This window comes from Lactuca sativa, chromosome 8 (genome assembly GCF_002870075.4).
Source record: "Lactuca sativa cultivar Salinas chromosome 8, Lsat_Salinas_v11, whole genome shotgun sequence".
Taxonomy (NCBI): Eukaryota; Viridiplantae; Streptophyta; class Magnoliopsida; order Asterales; family Asteraceae; genus Lactuca; species Lactuca sativa.
Genome location: NC_056630.2, coordinates 110,488,972 through 110,511,427, shown reverse-complemented (window position 1 = coordinate 110,511,427; position 22,456 = coordinate 110,488,972). Strand labels below are relative to the sequence as shown.

Sequence of the window (22,456 nt, the reverse complement as noted above, 5' to 3'; positions counted from 1 at the left end):
AAAAATCCAGAGAGAGTCCTTAATTCGGGTTTGTGAAGTTTATTTATAGTTTTCTCAAAACAGGGGCTACTCGTCAAGTAGACAACTGACTCGCCGATTCCCCCTTGAGGAATCCGTATACGGCAAGGACTCCACGTGTCGCTTCGCAAATCTTCGTGTCGAATCGTTGAGTAGCTTAAGAATTAGCCTTTTTCTTCCTTCTTTCGTTCCCGAGCTTCCGTTCATATCTCCTGCTTCCTTTTGCTTCTGAGCTTCTTTTTTTTGGACTGAAAACATAATTTGAACAATATTAAGCATCTTTTGTCCATAATATGCAATTAATTAGCCAATAAATGATAAAAATCAAACATAAAAATATAGCTAAAATGAAAATATCAAAATACCCCACACTTGACTTTTGCTTGCCTCCAAGCAAAACTGAAATTAAGCATACCAATATTACATAGACAATCCCGATCCGACCCAACCATTATGTCAAGACCGCAACGCATGCATTTGTGTCTAAATAATTTTCCTAAGGATCCCCCTTAATCCTAAATACTCACAATCCTCATAAACATTCGCCCACTTTTTCCGAACAATGATCATTTTATGCATCCCTCCTAATCCATCCGCAGAAAACCTCCCGGTCTCAAGGTATTTTTGGTTGAGCAACCCAAGCATACATATTCTAAAAATTACAATTCTTTGATACCACTATGGAACTTTTTGGAATTCTTCACTTTCTTGATAATTTGAACTTTGATTTCTTTGAATTCTTCAAAATTGCCAACTTTTTGATTTTTGGGTATCTTTAACTTTTGAATTCTTGGAATTTTGATCTATTAATCTTTACTTTAATTGCTCCAAAATTCTCACAACTTTTCTTGTAACTCTCTCTTTTTTTACATGTACCTCACTTTTTTTCACTCAAAACCCTACATGCTTAAGCAGGGGCGCTCAACTTCAAACTTTATTGATTAAGGATAATAATTTTCCTGGATACATTTCAAGTACACGATGCTAAACTTATTGCATCCCTCAAACTAAGCGAGGTTGTGTTTTTGTCCCATGATTTCACTAGAATAAAGGGGGCCACAAATGCACTATAACGTGTATAAGCTCAACTAAACAATTGGGTCTTCATGCAATCATCAAACATAACACTAGCATGATTCCTAACTGCTTTACCAAAATTTTCTAAATTAATCCTAGCAAATTGTATGCAAATTTTTTAAAATTTTCAAAATGTAACTAAAATTTTAACTAATGTAAACCAATGTAACCAACCCCTACCCCACACTTAATTTGTGCAATGTCCCCATTGCATATTATGCATGATAAAGAATAATAAAATAAAGAGAGAATTGGAACAAACTCCCCTGGGGTAGTAGTGGCGAGGTCGATCTTCTTCATGTTAAAGCTCCATCTTCAATTGACTTTAGACATGGGAATAGCTCATCCATGCCTTGGGTGTCATATCTTGTGTGAGAAAGCTCCAAAAATGCAGGAAAAATAATCGGAAATCTTGTTGGTTGAAATTCGCAGAAGAAGAGAAGAATCAAGATGGATGCTTGAGAGTGTTGCACGTCGAGTGTGGGGAGGCTGCTCGTTTGAATGGCTGAGTATTTGCAAATTAGGGTAAAAACCCTCTTTTACAGAATGTAATAAAAATAATGATTTTTTTTCCAGGTAAATATGTGTACTCGTCGAGCAGGCGGACCTACTCGGCGAGTAGATGCCTGATTTATCGATTTTTCGGGATTTTTAAAATGGACTCGTCGAGTAGCCTTAGAGACTCGTCGAGTTTTTCATTCTGTGAAAATTTTGAGTTTGCAAAATAAAACATATGCCACCCCACACTTGAGCATTGCTCGTCCCCAAGCAATCATTTTGAACACAGAAAAAGATTGATAAAAACAAACCCTAAGCAAAATAAAAAATGAAAAAGAAAAGAAAGCAAACTCTTTCGACGGGTTGCCTCCCGTTAAGCGCTTCTTTTTTAGGAGTCATTAGCTGGAATCCTTCCTGCTTACGTCTCTGTAATCCCTTCCAGCAGTAGCCCTTCTTCAAGTTCTTCATTTTTCGGAATTCATTCTTCATATCTTTTCACCCTATGACCATTGATCTTGAAAGGAGTTCCATCTCTTGATATTAGTTCAATAGCTCCATGTGGAAAAATTTACTTTACTATAAATAAACCATCCCATCGTGTCTTAAGCTTGCCCGAAAATAGTTTGAGCCTTGAATTAAAAAGTAACACCTTTTGTCCTTCAGAAAAGTCCTTATGACCCTTGAGTATTTTGTCATGCCACTTCTTGGTCTTCTCTTTGTAAATCAAGGATCTAGTGTATGCCTCATTCCTAAGTTCTTCCAAGGCATTCATTTGCATTAACCGGTTAGTTCTAAGTTCAGCTAGATCAAAATTGCACACCTTTAAAGCCCAATAAGCCTTGTGCTCTATTTAAACCGACAAGTGACAATGTTTTCCATAGACTAGCCTATATGGTGTAGTGCTAATAGGTGTCTTAAAAGTTGTTCTAAACGCCCATAATGCATCATCAAGCTTATCCGACCACTCTTTCCTATTACTTCCAACCGATCTTTCTAGTATTCACTTCAATGCTCTATTTGTAACTTCAGTTTGCCCACTCGTTTGAGGATGATAGGATGTTGAAAATCTATGGTGAACACCATATTTTTGCAACACCTTAGCTAATTGATCATTGGAAAAGTGAGTGCCCCGGTCACTAATGAGAGCTTTAGGAACTCCAAATCTTGAGGATAATTTCTTTAAAAATCGTACCACTACTCGCGCATCATTAGTGGGTAATGCTTGTGCCTCCGCCCATTTAGAAACGTAATCAACCACCACCAAGATGTATTTATTTCCTTTAGACATGGGAAAGGGTCCCATGAAGTCAATCCCCCACACATGAAATATTTCACATACTTGGATGCTATGTTGGGGCATTTCATTTCGGGATGATATATTTCCCGCTCTTTGGCATGAGTCACATTCCTTGACATATTGAGTAGCATCCTTGGAAATTGTAGGCCAATAGAATCCAATATCAAAAATCTTCTTCGCAGTGTAATGTGCTCCATGATGTCCTCCGGCGGGTCCACTATGGCAGTGTGCCAAAATGTCTTGACTTTCCTTCCCGAATACACATCTTCTTATCATTCCATCCTCACAGCTTTGGAAAAGATATGGATCGTCCCAAAAGTAGTATTTAATTTCCGAAAAGAATTTCTTCTTTTGTTGGTGAGTTAAATCCTTTGGGATGTATTTGGTTGCCAAATAATTTGCTATATCCGCAAACCATGGCACTTCTCCCGCTACTACCAATATATACTCATCGGGAAAATCATCCCCAATTTTATCTTCTTCTAGCTTCTCTAAAAGTGGGTTCTCTAGTCTTGATAAATGATCGACAGCTACGTTTTCCATCCCCTTTTTATCGCGTATTTCGATATCAAATTCTTGTAGAAGTAGAACCCAACGTATCAATCTAGGCTTCGCATCTTGTTTGGAAAATAAATACTTCAACGCGGAGTGATCGGTAAAAACGATTGTCTTGGATAAAACTAAGTAAGGCCAAAACTTGTCAAAAGCATATACCACTGCTAACAGCTCCTTCTCGGTAGTAGTGTAATTCTTTTGAGTTGGATTTAATGTCTTGCTTGCATAATAGATTGGCTGAAAATGCTTTTCAATTCTTTGTCCCAAAATAGCTCCCTTCGCAAAGTCACTAGCATCACACATTAGCTCAAAAGGGAGACTCCAATTTGGAGCTACCATAATAGGTGAAGTAGTCAACTTTTCCTTCAACAAGTTAAAGGCTTCAAGACATTCCTTAGAAAAGTTGAATGGGGCGTCCTTCAAAAGTAGTTGAGTCAAGGGTCTTGTGATCTTGGAGAAGTCTTTAATAAAGCGCCTATAAAACCCCGCATGGCCTAAAAAGCTTCTTACTCCCTTGACATTTGTTGGAGGTGGCAATTTGGCTATAGTGTCCACCTTTTCTCTATCCACCTCTATCCCCCTCCTTGAGACCTTGCGTCCTATCACAATTCCTTCCTTCACCATAAAATGACACTTCTCCCAATTAAGGACAAGGTTGGTCTTCTCACATCTTGCTAACATTAGATCCAAGTTGGACAAGCAATCTTCAAAAGAGGACCCAAAAACCGAGAAGTCATCCATAAACACCTCCATGAACCTTTCAATCATATCATGAAAGATAACCATCATGCACCTTTGAAAAGTAGCTGGTACATTGCATAACCCAAAAGGCATGCGTCTATATGCAAATGTCCCACTTGGGCATGTAAAAGTGGTCTTCTCTTGGTCTTGTGGGTCGATTGGAATTTGGAAGTACCCCGAAAACCCATCGAGAAAACAATAATAAAGATGACCGGAAAGCCTCTCAAGCATTTGATCGATAAAAGGCAATGGAAAGTGATCCTTGCATGTGGCCTCATTTAGCTTCCTATAGTTTATGCAAACTCGCCACCCGGTTACCGTCCTTGTTGGAATTAATTCGTTGTTTTCATTAGCCACTACCTTCATGCCTCCCTTCTTCGGAACTACTTGGACCGAACTCACCCATGGGCTATCGGAGATCGAATAAATGATTCCAACATCTAGAAATTACGACCTCCCTTTTCACAACTTCTTGCATGTTCGGGTTGAGTCTTCTTTGGCGTTGTACTACAGCTTTTGATCCTTCTTCTAGGTTGATTTTGTGGGAACAATAGGCTGGACTAATTCCCTTTGTGTCAGTTATCTTCCATGCTATAACACCTTGCCTCTTCTTTAGTACACCCACAAGGCTCTCCTTCTCATGTTTGGCCAAATCAACAGCTATAATTACAGGTTTTTGTTAGCCATCTTCAAGGAATGTGTACTCCAAGTGATCTGGTAGTGCCTTGAGCTCAGATTTTGTGTTCTGTATACTGAACACGTCGAGTCCAGTAAGGGGACTCGTCGAGTCCAATGTAATTTTCGCGACTGTACAGGGTTCTTCGAATGAACTCGCTGAGTCGGTCAAGGGTACTCGGCGAGTCGGTTCTTCTGCACTTCTGATCAGATCGTCATACTCGGCTTCCTCGAGCAGTCTTTCTAACTCCATCAGGTCCCTTTCAGCATCAAACTCTTCTTCAAATGAAACGGTGGACTTGCTTGGCTTTTCTTCTTTCCAATCTTCTGAAAATTCTTCCAACATGTCAATCGAAAATGCCGTGTCATCACTACTCCTTGCATGCTTCATGGCTTGATCAACTCCGAAAGTGACTGATTCGTCCCTTACCCGAAGGGTAAGTTTAGAATCTCTCATGTCGACTATAGCGCTTGATGTATTAAGAAAAGGTCTTCCTAATATGATTGGGACTTGGGGATCTGCTTCCATGTCTAGAACTATAAAGTCCGCAGGGAACACGAGCTTGTCCACCTTCACCAAAAGATCTTCACAAATTCCCCCAGGAAATGTAACCATTTTGTTTGCTAGGTGGATTGCCATGCGAATGGGTCTTGGCTCGAGGAGATCTAACTTTTTGAAAAATGAATAAGGCATGAGGTTTACACTTGAACCTGAATAAGCTAGTGCATAAATGGTGGCCAAGTTTCCAAATTGACAGAGCAATGTTAAACTTCCCGGATCTCCTTTCTTCTTAGGAAGTTTGTTCAACATAACAGCTGAACAGTTCTCATTTACGATCACCTTCTTCACTTCTTCCATCTTTCTTCTATTAGTTAGAAGCTCCTTGAGAAATTTGGCGTATTTTGGTATTTTGGCAACCGCTTCTATAAATGGTATGTTGATTTGAAGAGCCTTTATGTGTTCTAGAAATTTCTGGTAGTCTTCTTCAATCTTTTCTTGTCTAGCTCGGGCTGGATATGGCAGTGGAGGCTGATATGGCTTAATAGGAGGTTTATTTTTCTGATCAGGTGTTGGACTCATCGAGTCCATGTCGTGGACTCGGCGAGTAGGGTCTGGGATCAGCTGGTTCTGATCTTGATTCTGCCCTTCTGACTCATTCTCTTGCACCGGCTTCGGATCTTCGTTCTGAATAGGGGCCAGAAAGGTTATAATCTTCCCACTCATAGTTTTGACAATGTTTATATGTGCGCCTTTCGGGTTACTTTCGGTATTTCTTGGAAGTCCACCCGGTCTTCTCTCGTTCACTTTTTGTGCAAGTTGCCCTAGCTACTTTTCTATGTTGAGAATGGATGCTTGCTGATTCCTAAGTAAGGCTTGCTGATCTTTCATTATAAGTTGGTGTTCTCTCAACATGTTTTGTTGATCTTTAAGTGTAGCATCAGTATCATTGTGTCGTTTCTCGGACGCGGCTATAAATCTAGTAAGCATCTCTTCTAAATCAGCTCTCTTCTCGACAACCGGTTCCTCCTTTTGATAGTAACCCCGTTCTTTTTGCTTGAATTTCTCCTCCTTTGCCTTTTTGTATTCGTCATACGGGAGCCATTCCGTCTTTGGTTTCTGCCAATTATCATCAAATCTGTCGCCACTTGAATAGAATACTTGAGCCTTCTTGTTTCCATTCTCATCCAAGTCATAATCCTTTGTGAGGTGAGGTCCTCTACAATTCTCACATCCTACCCGAATAGCATGGATTGTTTGATCCATCTTAGTCATCCTCCTATCTAAACTATCTAGTTTAGCCATCATTGCCGCCATGCCATCGTTAACCGTGTTCACTACCCCCTACTTACTTCATTTCGTGGGTTGTGATATTCTCTACAATGTTTAGAGAACTCCTCAATTAATTCCTTGATCACCGGGGGTGCCTTCTTTGTGAGGGGTCCTTGTGAGTCAAGAAGCTTCTGAGGTTGTAGCATTGACTCCATCATAGAAGATGGAGACTTCTTGTTGGCTATTAAGATCATGATGTGGGCAATTCCTTAGTAGACTTTTGTACCTCTCCCATGCCTCATAAAGGGACTCTCCAGGTTGTTGTTCAAAGTTGGCAATAGCTTTCTTCAACTTCGCTATTTTAGAAGGTGGGCAAAATTGGTCAATGAATTATTCTTTCATCTTAGCCCATGTAGTGATGGATCCGGGAGGGAGTGACTTGAGCCAATCTTTTGCAGCACCCTTTAATGTAACTGGAAGCATACGAAGCAGTTAGGTTTCGCAAGACACATTTGGAACATTAAAGTAATCAACTACATCATTGACTTCATCCAAGTGTTTATAAGCATCTTCGTGGTCTTTTCCGTAAAAGGGGATCTCCTTGAGTTGAGCAAGTATGTGACCTTTGAGCTCAAAAGTGGTAGTTGCGGGAATTGCGGGTTGCACAAGTCCGAGGCCGGTGTCATCTCGTATCCTCTTCTTCCATTCGCCCATGGGAACTTCATCAATGTTCTCCATGGTGTTGTCAAAGTCACCTTCTAGATCGTTGTCTTCTCCAAATTCGCTTGATTGGGTCTTCGTTTGCCAAGGAATAGGTGATGGATGCTCCCAATTTGCTGCTCTTCTTCTTGCTGAAAACGGACTTTAGATTCTTCAAAGGCAAGCTCTTCGAAGAAGCGGATTCTCCAACGACTTTTCCTTTGTTCTTCTTTAGGGCGGACTTCGGGTCTTCAAGTAGAGCGACTAAAGGCGTATTGGATCCTTGGGTCATGTAAAAACTGCAACCAAAGTAAGAAAACCGCGTAAAAAGAACAAAAAGTAAATAAAAACAAAAGTGTGAAACTGCGACGGACTCGCCGAGTAGCTTCGACTGTACTCGGCGAGTTCAAGGCAGAAATAGAAAATTTTCTAATTCAAATTCTAAAACAGAAAACTATTAAAACTAATCCTAATAACTAAATTCCCTAAAAATAACTTCGTGCAAGATAAATCTCACACAAAGGATCGATAAAATTAGAAATTAGTGCTAATTTTTGAACCGTTCCCCGGCAACGGCGCCAAAAACTTGATGTGTGTTTACTCAACTAGTTTTAATCCTACTTTTAATTATAAATTGACACACAAAGGCAGTGGACCTTTCAATTGTGGTAAAGCTAAATAAGTAGGGTATCGAACTCAGGGAACGGAAAATTAAAACTAACAACTAGAATTAACTAAAAAAAGTAATAGAAAATAAGGGTTTCTCTAGTTTTGCAAGACTAGAAACTTAACTAAAACTTAACTACTCAACTAAAAGCTGAAAACACGTAAAAAAAAAAAGCTAAATTCAATGATCAAAAAGGGTTTCTGTTTAGGTTCAAATCTTTTACTCCTATGGTTAATTTTTATGATAATATGATAGATTAATTGTTATTTACACTTAAGGGATAAGTGTCGGGGTTTATCTGCTGAAGCTATAACACAAAGTTCGAGCCTGAAACACCTTGACCTGGAGTTCATGGTCACCACATGGGAGTTTACGACCGTAAACTCCATGTGGGCCGTAAACTCCACCCCATATGATGATATGTTGGCCATTAGTTCATTCTTTCATTTCCCTTGGCTGATTTCCTCCCGAATCCTCTCAAGTATCATCCAGATCTTCGTCCCCGATCTTCAAAACTCATAAGTTTATTGTCCTAACTAGTTGATATCTTACATGATCTAGTGATCTTACATGATTTCATCTGTGAAATCATTCCATTTTGTAGATCTTCAAGTTTCACCAAGAACACACACTAGTGTTCTTGGCAAAAAAACGACCATTCAAGCTCCTAGATCGTAAGTACTCTTGTTCTAACTCGTTGTACACTAGGTTTAACATGTTTAGAGCTTAGAAGAATCAATGGTTGAATGAGAGTTTACGGCCAATAATATCCTAAGGCCATAAACTCCCTATAAGGGTGCAATGATGCCCTTTCCTCCTTCCAATTGTCTAGAACTTAGCCTAGAACCAACCACCATTGAACTAGGGACTTCAAGCAACGATATGGTACTTCCTACCATGAGTTTACGGCTATAAACTCATGGGGAAGTGGTCCCCAGGCCGTAAACACAAGATAGGGTCATTCTTGGACCTTAAACTCACCTAGCCTCTTGTTTTAGCCTTGAAGCACTTAACCACTTAAGACACCTTGCGTTTAAGCCTCAAATGGAGACCCATTATAGAGTTTACGGCCAGGAGTAAACTCCCCTGGGCCGTAAACTCCATTAAGTATGGTCCATTGACCATAAACTCAAATACGATGCCTTGCAATCCTTTGTTGCAACCCAATGACCTCCTAGCACTTGACTAAAGTGTTTTCCTAACAGTAGGATGTTTATACTTGTCTAATTAGTGTTATAATCACTAATTATATAAATACATATGTCTTTATATGTTATTAGGATAATTGTGTGTGTGTAAGTCTTCACTTGACACCAAGCACTTGTCCGACACTTCCATACGATCCACTCACTGCAGGTGAGTTCATACCCCTTAAATAACCCTTTTAAATGTTTTTAAATTTTTATAAATGCTTTTATGGGGGGAGGGGGGAATACAAGTTGAATCATGCTAGTTAGTACATCGATCACATGTGATTAATAACTAGCGTATAAATGGATTTACTACACTTTTAGCTGTTTTACCAAACAAATTACTTCAAATGGCTTTCTCAAACGTTTTTACATTGTTTAAAACTCTTTATCAAACTGTATTACGTACTGTATTTTTCCTTTCAAACTCTGTTACAATTGTGTTTCAAACAAAGGTTTTCTTAGACTTAAAACTGTTCTTAACAAACAAACTGCTTTCAAATCATTTTACAAACTGACATCAAGTCATCATTTATTAGTTATTAAACTTTTGAAAGGTTTTACAAAACTTCTTTTATACTTTTATATTGTCAAATGCATGCCTATATATATATATATATATATATATATATATATATATATATATATATATATATATATATATATAGTTATAGAAGTAATGTTTAAAGGACTTAGGACGGCTAGCTCGCTTTATTTCCTTTTCCTCGTTGGGATGTGGCCTTAGGGCATCGGTTATTCGTCCGAATGTCATCTAAATATTAGTTATATATCATGTATACATATATAGACATAAAAGTTCCATTAGTCAGTTCAGTACCTTTGGGTAGCAAAGGCATACTTCGGTTATACACGTACATTACTAGTAGCTATAATAGGTATAGTTAGGAGATACTATTTCCTATTCCAAGTACAAGGAATCACACAAGAGTTAGTTCATTCATGAGTCTATACTAATACATTACATACAATTACAAGACATACAATTATAGGACATACAATTATAAGACATACAATTACAAGACATACAATTACATAGATACGATTACATAGATACGTTTACATAGATACTATTACTTAGATTTTATTACATACGTTTCAGGACTTACCATTCCACCCCCAAGGCTGTTAGCTATAGTAGGGAAAATGTACATCGACGGGTGTCTACGGTTGTACTTTTCGGCGAGTTTCCACGCCGTGAATATCCTAGTACAAAAGGATACAATTTTAGTTATTATATTATTTTCCTTCTTACCTTTACTTTGTGACACATTCACATAAACGATGAGGTGGAATATATTTGATATAGTTAGACTAGTTTCCTTATTACCTTTATATTGTGACACATACACATAAACGATGAGGTACACAATAGTTTTATAATAATAATAGTTATACAAGGGAAAACCGTCACATATACAGTGACACATACTTTCAAATCAGTCGGGTCTTGGTAGAAGGCTACTTTCAAAACAGTCGGGTCTTGGTAGAAGGCTACTTTCAAAACGGTCAGGTCTTGGTAGAAGGCTTCTTTCAAAACAGTCGGGTCTTGGTAGAAGACTAGTTTTATACGAGTAGGAAATATGAGATTTTCTTGGGTTTTCAAACGTTTACAATTACTTACAAACATTTTCATACTTATACAAACTTTCCTTCAAACAATTACAAGTCTTTTCTGTACAGTTTTACAAATTAAATACACATAAATACTTATGAATTCACCAGCTTTATTGCTGATACTCGCTTTCAAAATAACTTTTATTCTCAGGTCACAAATAGACAGGTACGACGACCAGGTTTTGTGAAGACGGAGCGGTCAAGACTCGTCTTTTATTTTGAATATTCATTATGTTGTTTTATACCTTGAGAGAACACACTAGTAATTAAAATTATACTATTAATGTAATGGATGATGTTGTTGCTTGTTTACTACTTTGCATTGTTGTGATACTTTACATGACGTACTCTGCCCCAAACGTTTCCGCCGTTCTTGGTTTTGGGGTGTGACAAAACCGTAGGAGCAAAATTGTTTCCCCAAACAGAAACTAAAGAAATTAGTTCATGAATTCAGTGTGTGAGAGCTTAAAAACAAATTCAAATAATCCCAACATGATTCAATGCAAAAGAAAAGTGGAAAATTAAACCTAAAGTGCCTTAGTCTCTTAAGAATGAAGGATTAGGGTTCTTCAATTGTTTTCCAAAGCTCCAAGGGTTCCTTGATCGCCAAGTGTTCCACCAAAAATACAGAGAGAGTCCTCAATTCGGGTTTGTGAAGTTTATTTATAGTTTTCTCAAAACAAGGGCTACTCGTCGAGTAGACATCTGACTCGCCGAGTCCCCCTTGAGGAATCCGTATACGGCAAGGACTCCACGTGTCGCTTCACGAATCTTCATGTCGACTCGTCGAGTAGATGATCCTACTCGCCGAGTAGCTTCAGAATTAGCCTTTTTTCTTCCTTCTTTCGTTCCCGAGCTTCCGTTCATATCTCCTGCTTCCTTTTGCTTCCGAGCTTCTTTTTTTGGACTGAAAATATAATTTGAACAATATTAAGTATCTTTTGTCCATAATATGCAATTAATTAGCCAATAAATGATAAAAATCAAACATAAAAATATGGCTAAAAATGCAAATATCAGGCGTACATGCAGGTACGTATAATGTATAAGCCACACAACAGGTATATACGTTGTGTACAGCTGAGTACGCCCAGCGTACTCATCAGATATGGGCTTTACGTCTTTTGGTCAGTTTGGGTCAATCTTTGGACTTATAAGCTATTGTGCCTTAATGGGCCATCAGAAGTCAGATATTGGACTAAGGACATGTTTGGGCTTAGGTAAGGCCCATTTGAGAAGTTGGGCCCAATTCAGAAAATTGGGCCATTAGTAGGCCATTGGTGGACTTAGAAAGATTACATGGAATTACGCCTTGGATATGGTTAAAATTAGAGCAGGGGTAAAATGATTATTTTTCCCTAAGAAGGATTATTGGTTTTAGACTAAGTGTTATTTGGTATTGATAGCTCGGGGATTCAAAGGATTAGCAGTTCGGGGAATTGCTAGTTAGGATCCAGAGGATTATCTACAAATCTTCAATAGTACAATGCGAGTCTCCTCACTGTTTGTATGGGTCTAAGGCCATAATACAGGCCCATTTAGTTTATGTATGGTAAGAAGACCCATGGGTTAGCCCTAGGCATTATGCATGAAAGACTAGGAGGTGGCTCCTGGCACACAGTATGCTATCATGTGTGGTAGGAAGACCCGGGGGTTAGCCATAGGCAGTATGTATGAAAGACCAGGAGGTGGCTCCTGGCACACTATATGCACATTAGCTAAGTAGAGTAGTATGTATTCTAGTTGTCTTTATGATACTTACATGGAAGACCAGGAGGCAGCTCTTGGCACTTGTCTGTAAGACCCAGGGGGTGGCCCCCGACTTGGCAAGAAAGACCACGTGGCAGCCTGTAACATAACGACAAGACTATATGCGAGACATAACAACTTATTTGATATATGATTGATACGTATGGCTCATAGTTATGTATGGATCAGTTGATATGCATGGTATGTGGAATCTGGGGAACTCACTAAGCTTCGTGCTTACGGTTTACAGTTTTGGTTTCAGGTACCTCCAGTTTTCAGATAAGGAGCTCGGGACAATCGCAGCAAACCTACCCATATTATTCCACCTTATGTGATCTTTGGGATTAGACTCCGATATCAGTTTAAATTAAAATATTTTGAATTTTTGGAACAGGGTTGTTAAAGTGTTTTCAGTAAACCATTTTATAACTTATTAAATCAAAAATGAAATTTTTGGTCATGGATTTTTGGGATGTTACAAGTTGGTATCAGAGCCTTAGTTTGAGAGATTCGAACACACTCTAGGGTGTGTCTAGACTCAAACTGAGGACTTGGTATGAAAGTTTTCAAAAGAGAATCATATTTTTTATAAAAAAAGGTTTTAAAAAGAGAAAAAGGGGTGATGCGTGCAATCGACCGTGCTGAAGTAAGTGGTTCCCAAAATACCAATACACGTTTGTTATGTGATATGATATGATTATGTGATTCGCATGCTAGATTAGAGATAAGGATCTAGCAGAGATGCCTTTGTATGCTTATATGAGCTTATAGATTTGCATGCTAGAACTGATCAGCCAGGGGTAGGTTGGCATGTTTTGGTTATGCCTAATTATATGAGCCCAGTGTTCTAAAAGGCGCGTCATGGCGGGCGCCAAGGCGTGCCATGGCGTGAGGCGCGACGTCGCTGTTACGAAAAGCTTCATAACGTTGCTGTTAGGCATGGCGCGTGGCAAGGCGTGATATGGCGTGCCATGGTGCGTTATGGCGTGTTATGGCGCGTATTTTTTCGTTTGAGACATGTTTTTTTGCTCTTTTTTATACCTTTTCTAATCGGACATACAAGTATTGTGTTTTTTATTAACTTTCTGTTATTAGTTCTTGATATAACACTTTTAAAAACTAGGTATATTTGATATAAATTTATATTTATGTGGTAATATAATTATAAATTAATACAAAATCGCCGCCTTACATCACGCCTTGAAAAACGCCATGGATCGCCATAACTCGTTAAGCTTGAGGCTTGGCCTTGCCGCCACGCCACGCCTCACACCTTTTAGAACCTTGTATGAGCCTTTGTATTATATGCTAGTACAGATTCTTGATTAGAGGATAGTTTGATTGGGGTATGTTGGTTACATTTTCCATTGTTTGGATGTTGCTTGCTTTGTGCTTTGTGGGACTCTTAGTAATTTGATTTAGCTACTAAGTGAGTATGCTAAGTCACATGTGGCACAAGTTGGATAATCTCAGAGTGATGGACTTGACCCTATTGCACAGATCTTGTATGAGTCCGACCGTTCTAGCGATGAGTCCTTTACTCGAAGGATTATCTGATCTCTACTACATGTGTCTATATTCATGAAGTAGCTAGTTGACATTACTGGGAATCTTTCAGCAACTGAGGATTGGGTGGATCCGGGAACCTAGGAAAGCATATGATATGCTGCAGTGGGTTAGTAGTATGGTTTAGTGAGTACTGGCATAATGGTTGAGGAAGTGCCTTAGAGGATTCCGGAGGATTGTTGAGGAAAGTATGGATAGGTGTGGAAGGTAGTATTGGGCTCGTACTACTGAAAGCACATGATCCATACTCGAATCAGTGAGAGTCTTGGAAAATCTGAGAAGCTTCGGGGAGGAGGATCTCTGAGTATGTTTTAATCATTGGTTTTGTGGTTTTTCAGTTTGAGGATGAGCTCTTAGGGAGATGGTTCCGGTTCGGGTTCTGGCTCAGGAGCAGGTGCTGAGCCGATTAGCGAGCAGCTATGGGGGTTCATTTCATCATAGATCTCTCGTTGTGTTTCGGAGATAGTAGACGAGTGATTGAGCGCATTCCGTGCAGAGAACATGGTTGTCATTGGAGCTCTCACACTGACTTTCTGGGAGTTCAGTGCTTGTAGAGCCCCTACGTTCCATGGGAAGAGGGACCCCATCGTCAGTAGGAGGTGGTTAGCAGATATGGATAACACATTCAGGACGAGCTTCTGCCCCGAGGAGGCGAAGGTCATATATGTTTCCTGCCTGTTGAATGATCGGGCATTTGATTGGTGGGAAGAGGTAGATAGTGAGTTGGGCGATGATGCGGTCGATGCTATGTTGTGGGATGACTTCTCGACCAGGTTCCGAGCTGAGTTTGCACCAGCGATTGTGATACAACAGTTGGCACGAGAGTTCTTGGATCTCCGCCAAACTACGGAGACTGTGGAAGAGATCTTTGCCAAGTTTCAGGAGAGGGCATTGTTGGTACCTCAATATGTAGCAGATAATGAAATGAAGAAAGTAAGTTATCATGACATGCTGCAAGATGACATCAGGGAGTTCGTAAGTATCTCAGGGTGCGAGACCCAAAATGACATGATCTCTAGAGCCCGAGACCGGGAGATTGATTTGAAGCACATTGAGAAGAGGATGACAGATCAGGTGTATACTTTGGAGGGTCCCGGGAAGAGACCCAAGACTTCTACCAGCATTCGAGGGCACCATGTACATTTGCATGGTTATTCACACCCGCTTTGTGATCCTCGGCATCCCAATCACAAACTTGAGGGGCATATCGAGATTTAAATATGCCATTGAAAAGTTCAATGAATCTCAAAAAATCTAGGAGTTTTCAATACATTTAAAACTTAGCTTTAATTTGTTTTTCATGGTCGAAATTAGTGAATCGTCATTCACTTACCTTCAAATTATTTGTTGTTTAGATTACAACATCCCTTTTCTAAATTGCAAATAATGTTTTTGGATCCTAGTCCCAAATTTTCAATTAGGTGTTTAATTGGGGATTCTTATCTAATCAAACTTTGTTCTTTTTCCCTTTCAGATGTTGAACTTGAACAACAACGCTTCCGGCTCTAATGCCTCCAGCTCGTTCTCACTCATGAACTTGTGTAGGAGGGTGATCTTTGACGGAAACAATTTCAATGATTGGATCTGTAACATAAGAATGGTCACCCGCTACGAGGACAAAGAATATGTCCTCGATAAGGAGGTGAAACAGGTGGATATGAACACTGCCACTCCTGAAGAGACTGTTGCCTTCGAGGCCCATGAGCGTGATGCCACGAAAGTCCATTGCATCATGCTAGCGACAATGATTGCTGAACTTCAAAAGTCCTATGAGGACTTCTATCCCTACGAAATGCATCAGGACTTGGTGGAAATGTATCAACAAAGTGCGAGGCAGGAGAGGTATGAGATCATCACTTTGATGATCACAACCAAGATGAGAGACGGAGAGTCTGTCACTGCTCATCTGCAGAAGACGTAGAGGTATGTTGACCGCTTGCTAAAGTTGAATGTGAACTTTGATAAAGATCTGGCAATTGACATCATCCTTGAATCCTTGTCTCTGCTACAACTAGTTCCGCATGACCTACCACATGAACAAGGAGGAGGTTACCTTGAGCAAGCTTCAAGGATTCTTGAGGACTACTGAGAGAAACCTCAAAGATAAATCTATTGCATCATCTCCAACTCCTACTGTTTCCCCAGTCTTGGCAATTGGGCAAGGGAAGGGTACGAAGAGGAAGGCTCCCTTAAAGAGCCACCATAAGGGAAAGTCCCATGATGACACCTCTTATATTGGAACCAAGGCTGGTTCTGCTAAACCCAACTCCAATCCCAAATAGGCAGAGTGCCACTACTACCATGAAATAGTGCATTGGAAACGAAGCTACCTGAAATATCTGCAAGATATCAAGGATGGAAAGATCAAGCCGTCCTATGCAGGTATTTCCACTATTAAATCTAATGATTCATCACATGCTATTTCTTGGGTACTTGATACAGGATGTGGTTTTCACATTTGTTCTGATTTGCAGGGCCTAAGAAGAAATATGGATGTGGAGCATGTGAAGATAAATTTGATCATGGGGAACAGAAGATCGTCGCCTGTCACCAAGATCGGAGTTTACTCATTAGTGCTCAGTAGTGGATTAGGATTAGATTTAAATAATTGTTTCTATTCGCCAGATATGGAAAGAAACATCATTTCTTTTCATGGTTTGTATAGACAAGGTTTTAGATATTCATTTGATCGGAGTTTACTTGACCTGGTTGTGCATGGTCCTTTTGGGTTACCTTTACCAGAGGCAACTTGATAGGGTGATTTATGAAGAGATAGAGAGAGAGGTTATTATGGTTTATTAATATATTATATGAATAACATATTAAAGGATAAATCATATAGTTTAATTAATATTAGACAAGAATTAATTATGTGGCTAAAAGACATTAATTAAATAAAGGGGACTTAAACTGTCAAATGTGTGATAGTTGGATATTGGGTTGGGAAGCCTTATGGTCTAGGCATGGATGAAATTAGGGATGTGTCCATCCTAATTTCAGCCATAAGGTCCCTATTCTAGAAGCTTCCTTAGATTGCTTAAGGCTTAAGCTGTCCATTAGGGTTTTAACTGAAACCCTACCAGCAAAAGTATAAATAGAACCCATAGGGCATCATATTTCAGTCATTTGAAACCCTAGAAGACTTCACAGCTAAAATTGTTCTTCTCCTCTCTCTCTCCAATATCATCCTCTTGCTTGTGTGGTGTTTGTAAGCCATTAGAGGAGTGACATTTGTGACTCTAAGCTCCAAGATAAGAAGATTCAAGCCATTGTTGAAGAGGTAATCATCTTGATCCATTTTCATATAGTATTTTTGAAATATGTATGCTAGATTTAGGATTTATAAGTCTTGGATGAAATGCATGTACAATAGAAAAACCTAGATCCAAGAATTAGGGTTTGCATGAGCACATAGGATGTTCTTTTGGTTTAAACCCATCATTGAAGGCGTATGTGACATCCCCAAAATCACGGCCAGAAAAGACCGGTTTGTTTATGCTTTGTTTAAAAATCAGAGTAACATTTTAAATAAAAGTGTTATGGAATTTGCCCCAAAACAAAATATGATAAAGATTTATCAAAAGCATTTCCATAGAAATGTATTTCATTAAAAGACTTGGGATGTCATGTTCGTACAGATCAAAAGCATAAACAGTACAATATAAGCCTTACTACATTATTTCATATCTATAGGCCTATATCCGTAATCCCTCGTCCAAACATCATATCTAGGCTCAAGCGCCACTACCTGTAATACATAAAACTGAGTGGGTCAGGCTTGGGAGCCTGGTGAGCACATAGGGTTTTCAACCCACAATAAATAAGTTTATTAATTTCATCAATCAACAATAACCCGATTACCCATTCCCGTTATCCTCACTTTACGTCCCTAAACACCTATCATAAGGGACCTAGCCTAAGGATCATCATCGGGACGGACACTACTACTAAGGGGATTCCTTAACAATAAATGTCCTAAAGGCAACCATGTGGGGGATGGAGTACACCGGTGAACACATCGTTCACAAACACCTATACGTTGCGAGCCTGCTAGTGTTCCACTGGACTGTCTTGAAGAGTCCGTGGTCGTCATCCATACTCCGCTAGATGACAGAATCAACAACAACAACATCGAGGCCTCTCATCATTTTATCACACATCACCTATTACATCTACCCATGTTTCACCCCAATATTTTCGTAGATATAAAATACATATACATTTTAAATCATTGAAAACATGTATAAAAACGTTCATCTAGCATAGATAGCAAGTATTCAGATAATATGCACACATAGCATTTGATTTATATAAAATACTTCATATCTATGTGTAAGCTGAAAGTAACTATGCACTCACCTGAAAGGTGGTGACTCAGCACTCGGACAGCGCTTCGATACTCTCAAAACGATTTTCCTTCGATAAAACCTAGTATCGATACCACTAGGGTTTAGTCTAACGATAACCGCGACAAATTAATTGTCTGACTATTATTATTATTATTATTATATAAGCGTTAATAACACTCAATATAACTCATAATAATAGCCCAAATTATTATTTTTAAGGACCTAATAACATTCCTATAATTATTTGAAAGCTATATAAAAAATTGCGTAAGCGTAGCAAACTTACAGCGAATTTTATCGAAAACCAGAACTTAATTGGAGCAACATTTCGAAACCGAAAGACTCCTTTTTCTCGGGACTTTGGGAGCCTCGGGGCTTCCTTAGGGTGCTAGGGGGGTTTTCTAGGGTTTAGGGGGGGTGGTTTGGGGTTGTAGAGAGAGAAAGTTTGTAAAGAGAGAAGTGAAAAATTTGCAAGAAAGTCGGCAGCCTTCGCTGGCTTTTATAGGCCGAAGTTCGGACATTACGCTAGGCGTACCGAGGGTATGTTGGGCGTACTCCTCGGATAAGACTTCCAGCTGGCTCGCATGTGGACCAACCTCGGAGTGGATAAGAGCGAAGGTACGCGGGGCGTAAGCGAGGCGACGTGTCATCATCCGAAGCGAGGACCGTGTTCAGCAAGCGACGGTCAGGATTAAGCCACGTCATCAATCTCGCACCAGGTTTCGCATTTTCGAGTCCCAACTTCAAAATTTCGTATTTTCCACATACGAGCTCCATTTTGACGTTCTTTATATCCACGCGAAGGTGGGAATGTACTTTACAACTTTCGTTCAGACTCCATCGGCTAATTGTGACTCGATTTTAAATTTTATATTATTAACAGGCCGGGACAGGATTGGTCCGTTAAATCCTCATTACTTCTTCATCCGACATCCATTTTCGCCTATCTTTTTCTCGTTACGCTATTCTCAACTAGATCTTCGATTCTCGTTTAGGTCGTATCGGCTAAAAATCACTCGATCTAATATTCGAATTTCGAGCTGTACACTGCTATTCCGAAACTTCGAAAAATCAAAACTTCTTCATACGAAGTCAGATTTGGGCGTTCTTTTTATCGATGTTCTTAGTTTAACATATTCTACGACTTTCATTTAGATCGCTAAGGCTAAATCTCGCTCTATCGTAAATTCACTATTTACACTTCCCAGTATCGTGCCGGTTCTGTCGCGAAACTTCGACGGGTCATAACTTCTTCGTTATAACTCGGATTTCGGTGTTATTTATATCCCCGGAATCCTTGTTTCGACCTCTACAACTTTATGTAAAGATATCGGGCTTATCTCACACTTTAATTTTGACGCTTATTTTTATTCTTTATTAATTATACATTTATAATTAAATAATAAACACATAAACACACATAATTCACATAATACTCAAATATTTCATCTTTATTACTTCAAAAAGAGTTACAATAGTTGACCTAGACTATTACATTGACAAAAATGCTTAGCCCTGAAACCCGGGCGTTATAATTCTCTTCCCCTTAGGATGATTCCCTCCCGGAATCATGCATCAGCAAACATATGTGGATAGCGACTCATCATGTCATCCTCTGTTTCCCAAGTGAGATTCGGCCCATTCGAATGTTTCCATCGGACTAGCACTAAGTCGACCATCTTGCGTCGTAACTTCTTAGTCTTACGGTCAACAATTGCCTCGGGCTCTTCGATCAGCCTCTTATTCTCATCCATCCTTAACTCTGAGATTGGAATTATGTCGGGAACATCTCCCGTGAATTTCCTCAAATAACACACATGGAAGGTGTTATGAATCCCATTGAGTTCTTCGGGCAACTCCAACTTGTAAGCTTGGTTCCCAATCTTCTGAAGAACTTTGAACGGTCCAATAAACCTTGGACTCAACTTTCCTCGTTTCCCAAATCGTATAAGTCCCTTCCACGATGAGACTTTAAGCAAAATGGAATCCCCAACTTCGAAGGTTATCGGTCGTCTCTTCTTGTCAGCATAGCTCTTCTGACGATCCTGGGCTGCTAACATTCTTTCCCTAATCACTTTCAACTTCTAAGCAGTCTCATGGACTATCTCGGGACCCATAAACTGCTTCTCTCCTGCTTCAAGCCAACAAGACGGCGTACGAAACTTCTATCCATAAAAGGCTTGGTAAGGTTCCATCTTGATGCTCGAGTGAAAACTATTGTTGTAGGAGAATTCTACCAGAGGTAAGTACTCGTCCCAATTCCCTTGGAATTCGAGGGTACATGTTCTCAGCATATCTTCCAGTGTTTGAATCGTTCTTTCGCTCTGACCATCGGTTTGCGGATGGTAAGCCGTACTCAAACATAATTTTGTACCCAATTCCTCTTGTAGACTCCTCCAAAACCTCGACGTGAAACGAATATCATGATCTGATACAATCGTAAGAGGGACACCGTGAAGTCTTACAATTTCTTTCACGTAAGAATTTGCAAGCTTATCCATAGACCACTTCTCGTTGGCTGCTATGAAGTGTGCAATCTTGGTGAAACGATCCACGACTACCCAAATCATGTCGTGTCCGTTCTTCGTCCTGGGCAGTTTAGTCACAAAATCCATGGTGATGTCTTCCCATTTACCCATGGGTATAGGTAAAGGTTCTAAACTCCCATACGGTTTCTGATGTTGTGCCTTAACTCTCGCACATGTCATGCACTCGGCCACATACTTCGCAATATCGAGCTTCATCTTTGGCCACCAGTAGTAGGGTTTTAGGTCCCTATACATTTTAGTGCTACCGGAATGAATTGAGTACATGGTCTTATGTGCTTCTTCCATCAGAAGGTCTCTTATTCCTCCCGTCTTAGGTACCCAAATTCGAACTTGGAATACCTTTAGTCCTCGACTGTTTGTACCGAACACTAACGTTCTTCCCAAACGTTCTTCCTTTCGGTCATTCTTCTCTAAAGCTTCTTCTTGAGCTTTCCTGATACTTTCCACAATCTTTGAGACGACTTCAATTCTTAACACTCTTGGCATTTTCCTTTCAAGATTGACTTTCTGACTGAGAGCATCAGCAACAATATTTGCTTTACCTGGGTGGTAAAGTATCTCATAGTCGTAGTCCTTGAGTAGTTCTAGCCAGCGTCGTTGCCTCATGTTCAACTCCTTCTGATTAAAGAGATACTGGAGACTCTTATGATCAATGAACAACTTGCACTTCGTGCCGTAGAGATAATGCCTCCATATCTTTAAGGCAAATACTATCGTTGCCAACTCCAGATCATGAGTGGGGTAGTTGTTTTCGTGATCTTTCAATTGTCGAGATGCGTATGCTATCACCTTTTCTCATTGGGTCAGAACACAACCCAACCCGACTCCAGATGCATCCCTATAAACCGCAAAGTCTTCAACTCGATCGAGTAGAGAAAGTATAGGTGCTTCACATAACTTCTTCTTTAGCTTCTCGAATGCCTCATCGTGCTTCTCACTCCACGTATACGTAGCTCCTTTATGGGTTAACGCTGTTAGTGGAGAAGCTATCGAAGAAAAACCTTGGATAAATCGTCGATAATATCCGACTAATCCTAAAAAGCTTCGAATCTCCGTGGGACTCTTTGGACGTTCCCACTTCATTACAGCCTCAATCTTTGCGGGGTCAACCATTAATCCCTCTTGGTTAACAACATGACCCAAGAATTGGACTTCCCGTATCCAAAAGTCGCATTTGGAGAACTTAGCGTAAAGCTTCTCCTTCTTCAGTACTTCTAATGCTTCCCATAGATGCTTGTCATGCTCCTCCTGGCTTTTCGAGTAGATCAGAATGTCGTCGATGAACACTATCACGGATTTATCGAGGAATGGTTTACAAACCCTGTTCATCAAATTCATGAATGCTGTAGGAGCATTGGTTAGTCCAAATGACATAACCAAGAACTCATAGTGTCCATATCTTGTTCTGAATGTAGTCTTC

The 22,456-nt window shown here is 39.7% G+C and overlaps 1 protein-coding gene and 1 non-coding gene across 2 annotated transcripts; one reads left to right on the top strand and one right to left on the bottom strand.

Annotated features, from left to right (window-relative positions):
* Window positions 1–4,865: 4,865 nt before the first annotated feature.
* LOC111893185 (uncharacterized) lies at window positions 4,866–6,086 on the bottom strand. The gene has a single exon (XM_023889253.1). It carries the CDS (start codon window positions 6,084–6,086, stop codon window positions 4,866–4,868), a length of 1,221 nt encoding a protein of 406 aa, XP_023745021.1.
* Window positions 6,087–6,879: 793 nt separating this feature from the next.
* LOC111893209 (small nucleolar RNA R71) lies at window positions 6,880–6,986 on the top strand. The gene has a single exon (XR_002850838.1). It is a non-coding gene; the product is annotated as a small nucleolar RNA R71 (small nucleolar RNA).
* The last annotated feature ends 15,470 nt before the right edge of the window (window positions 6,987–22,456 follow it).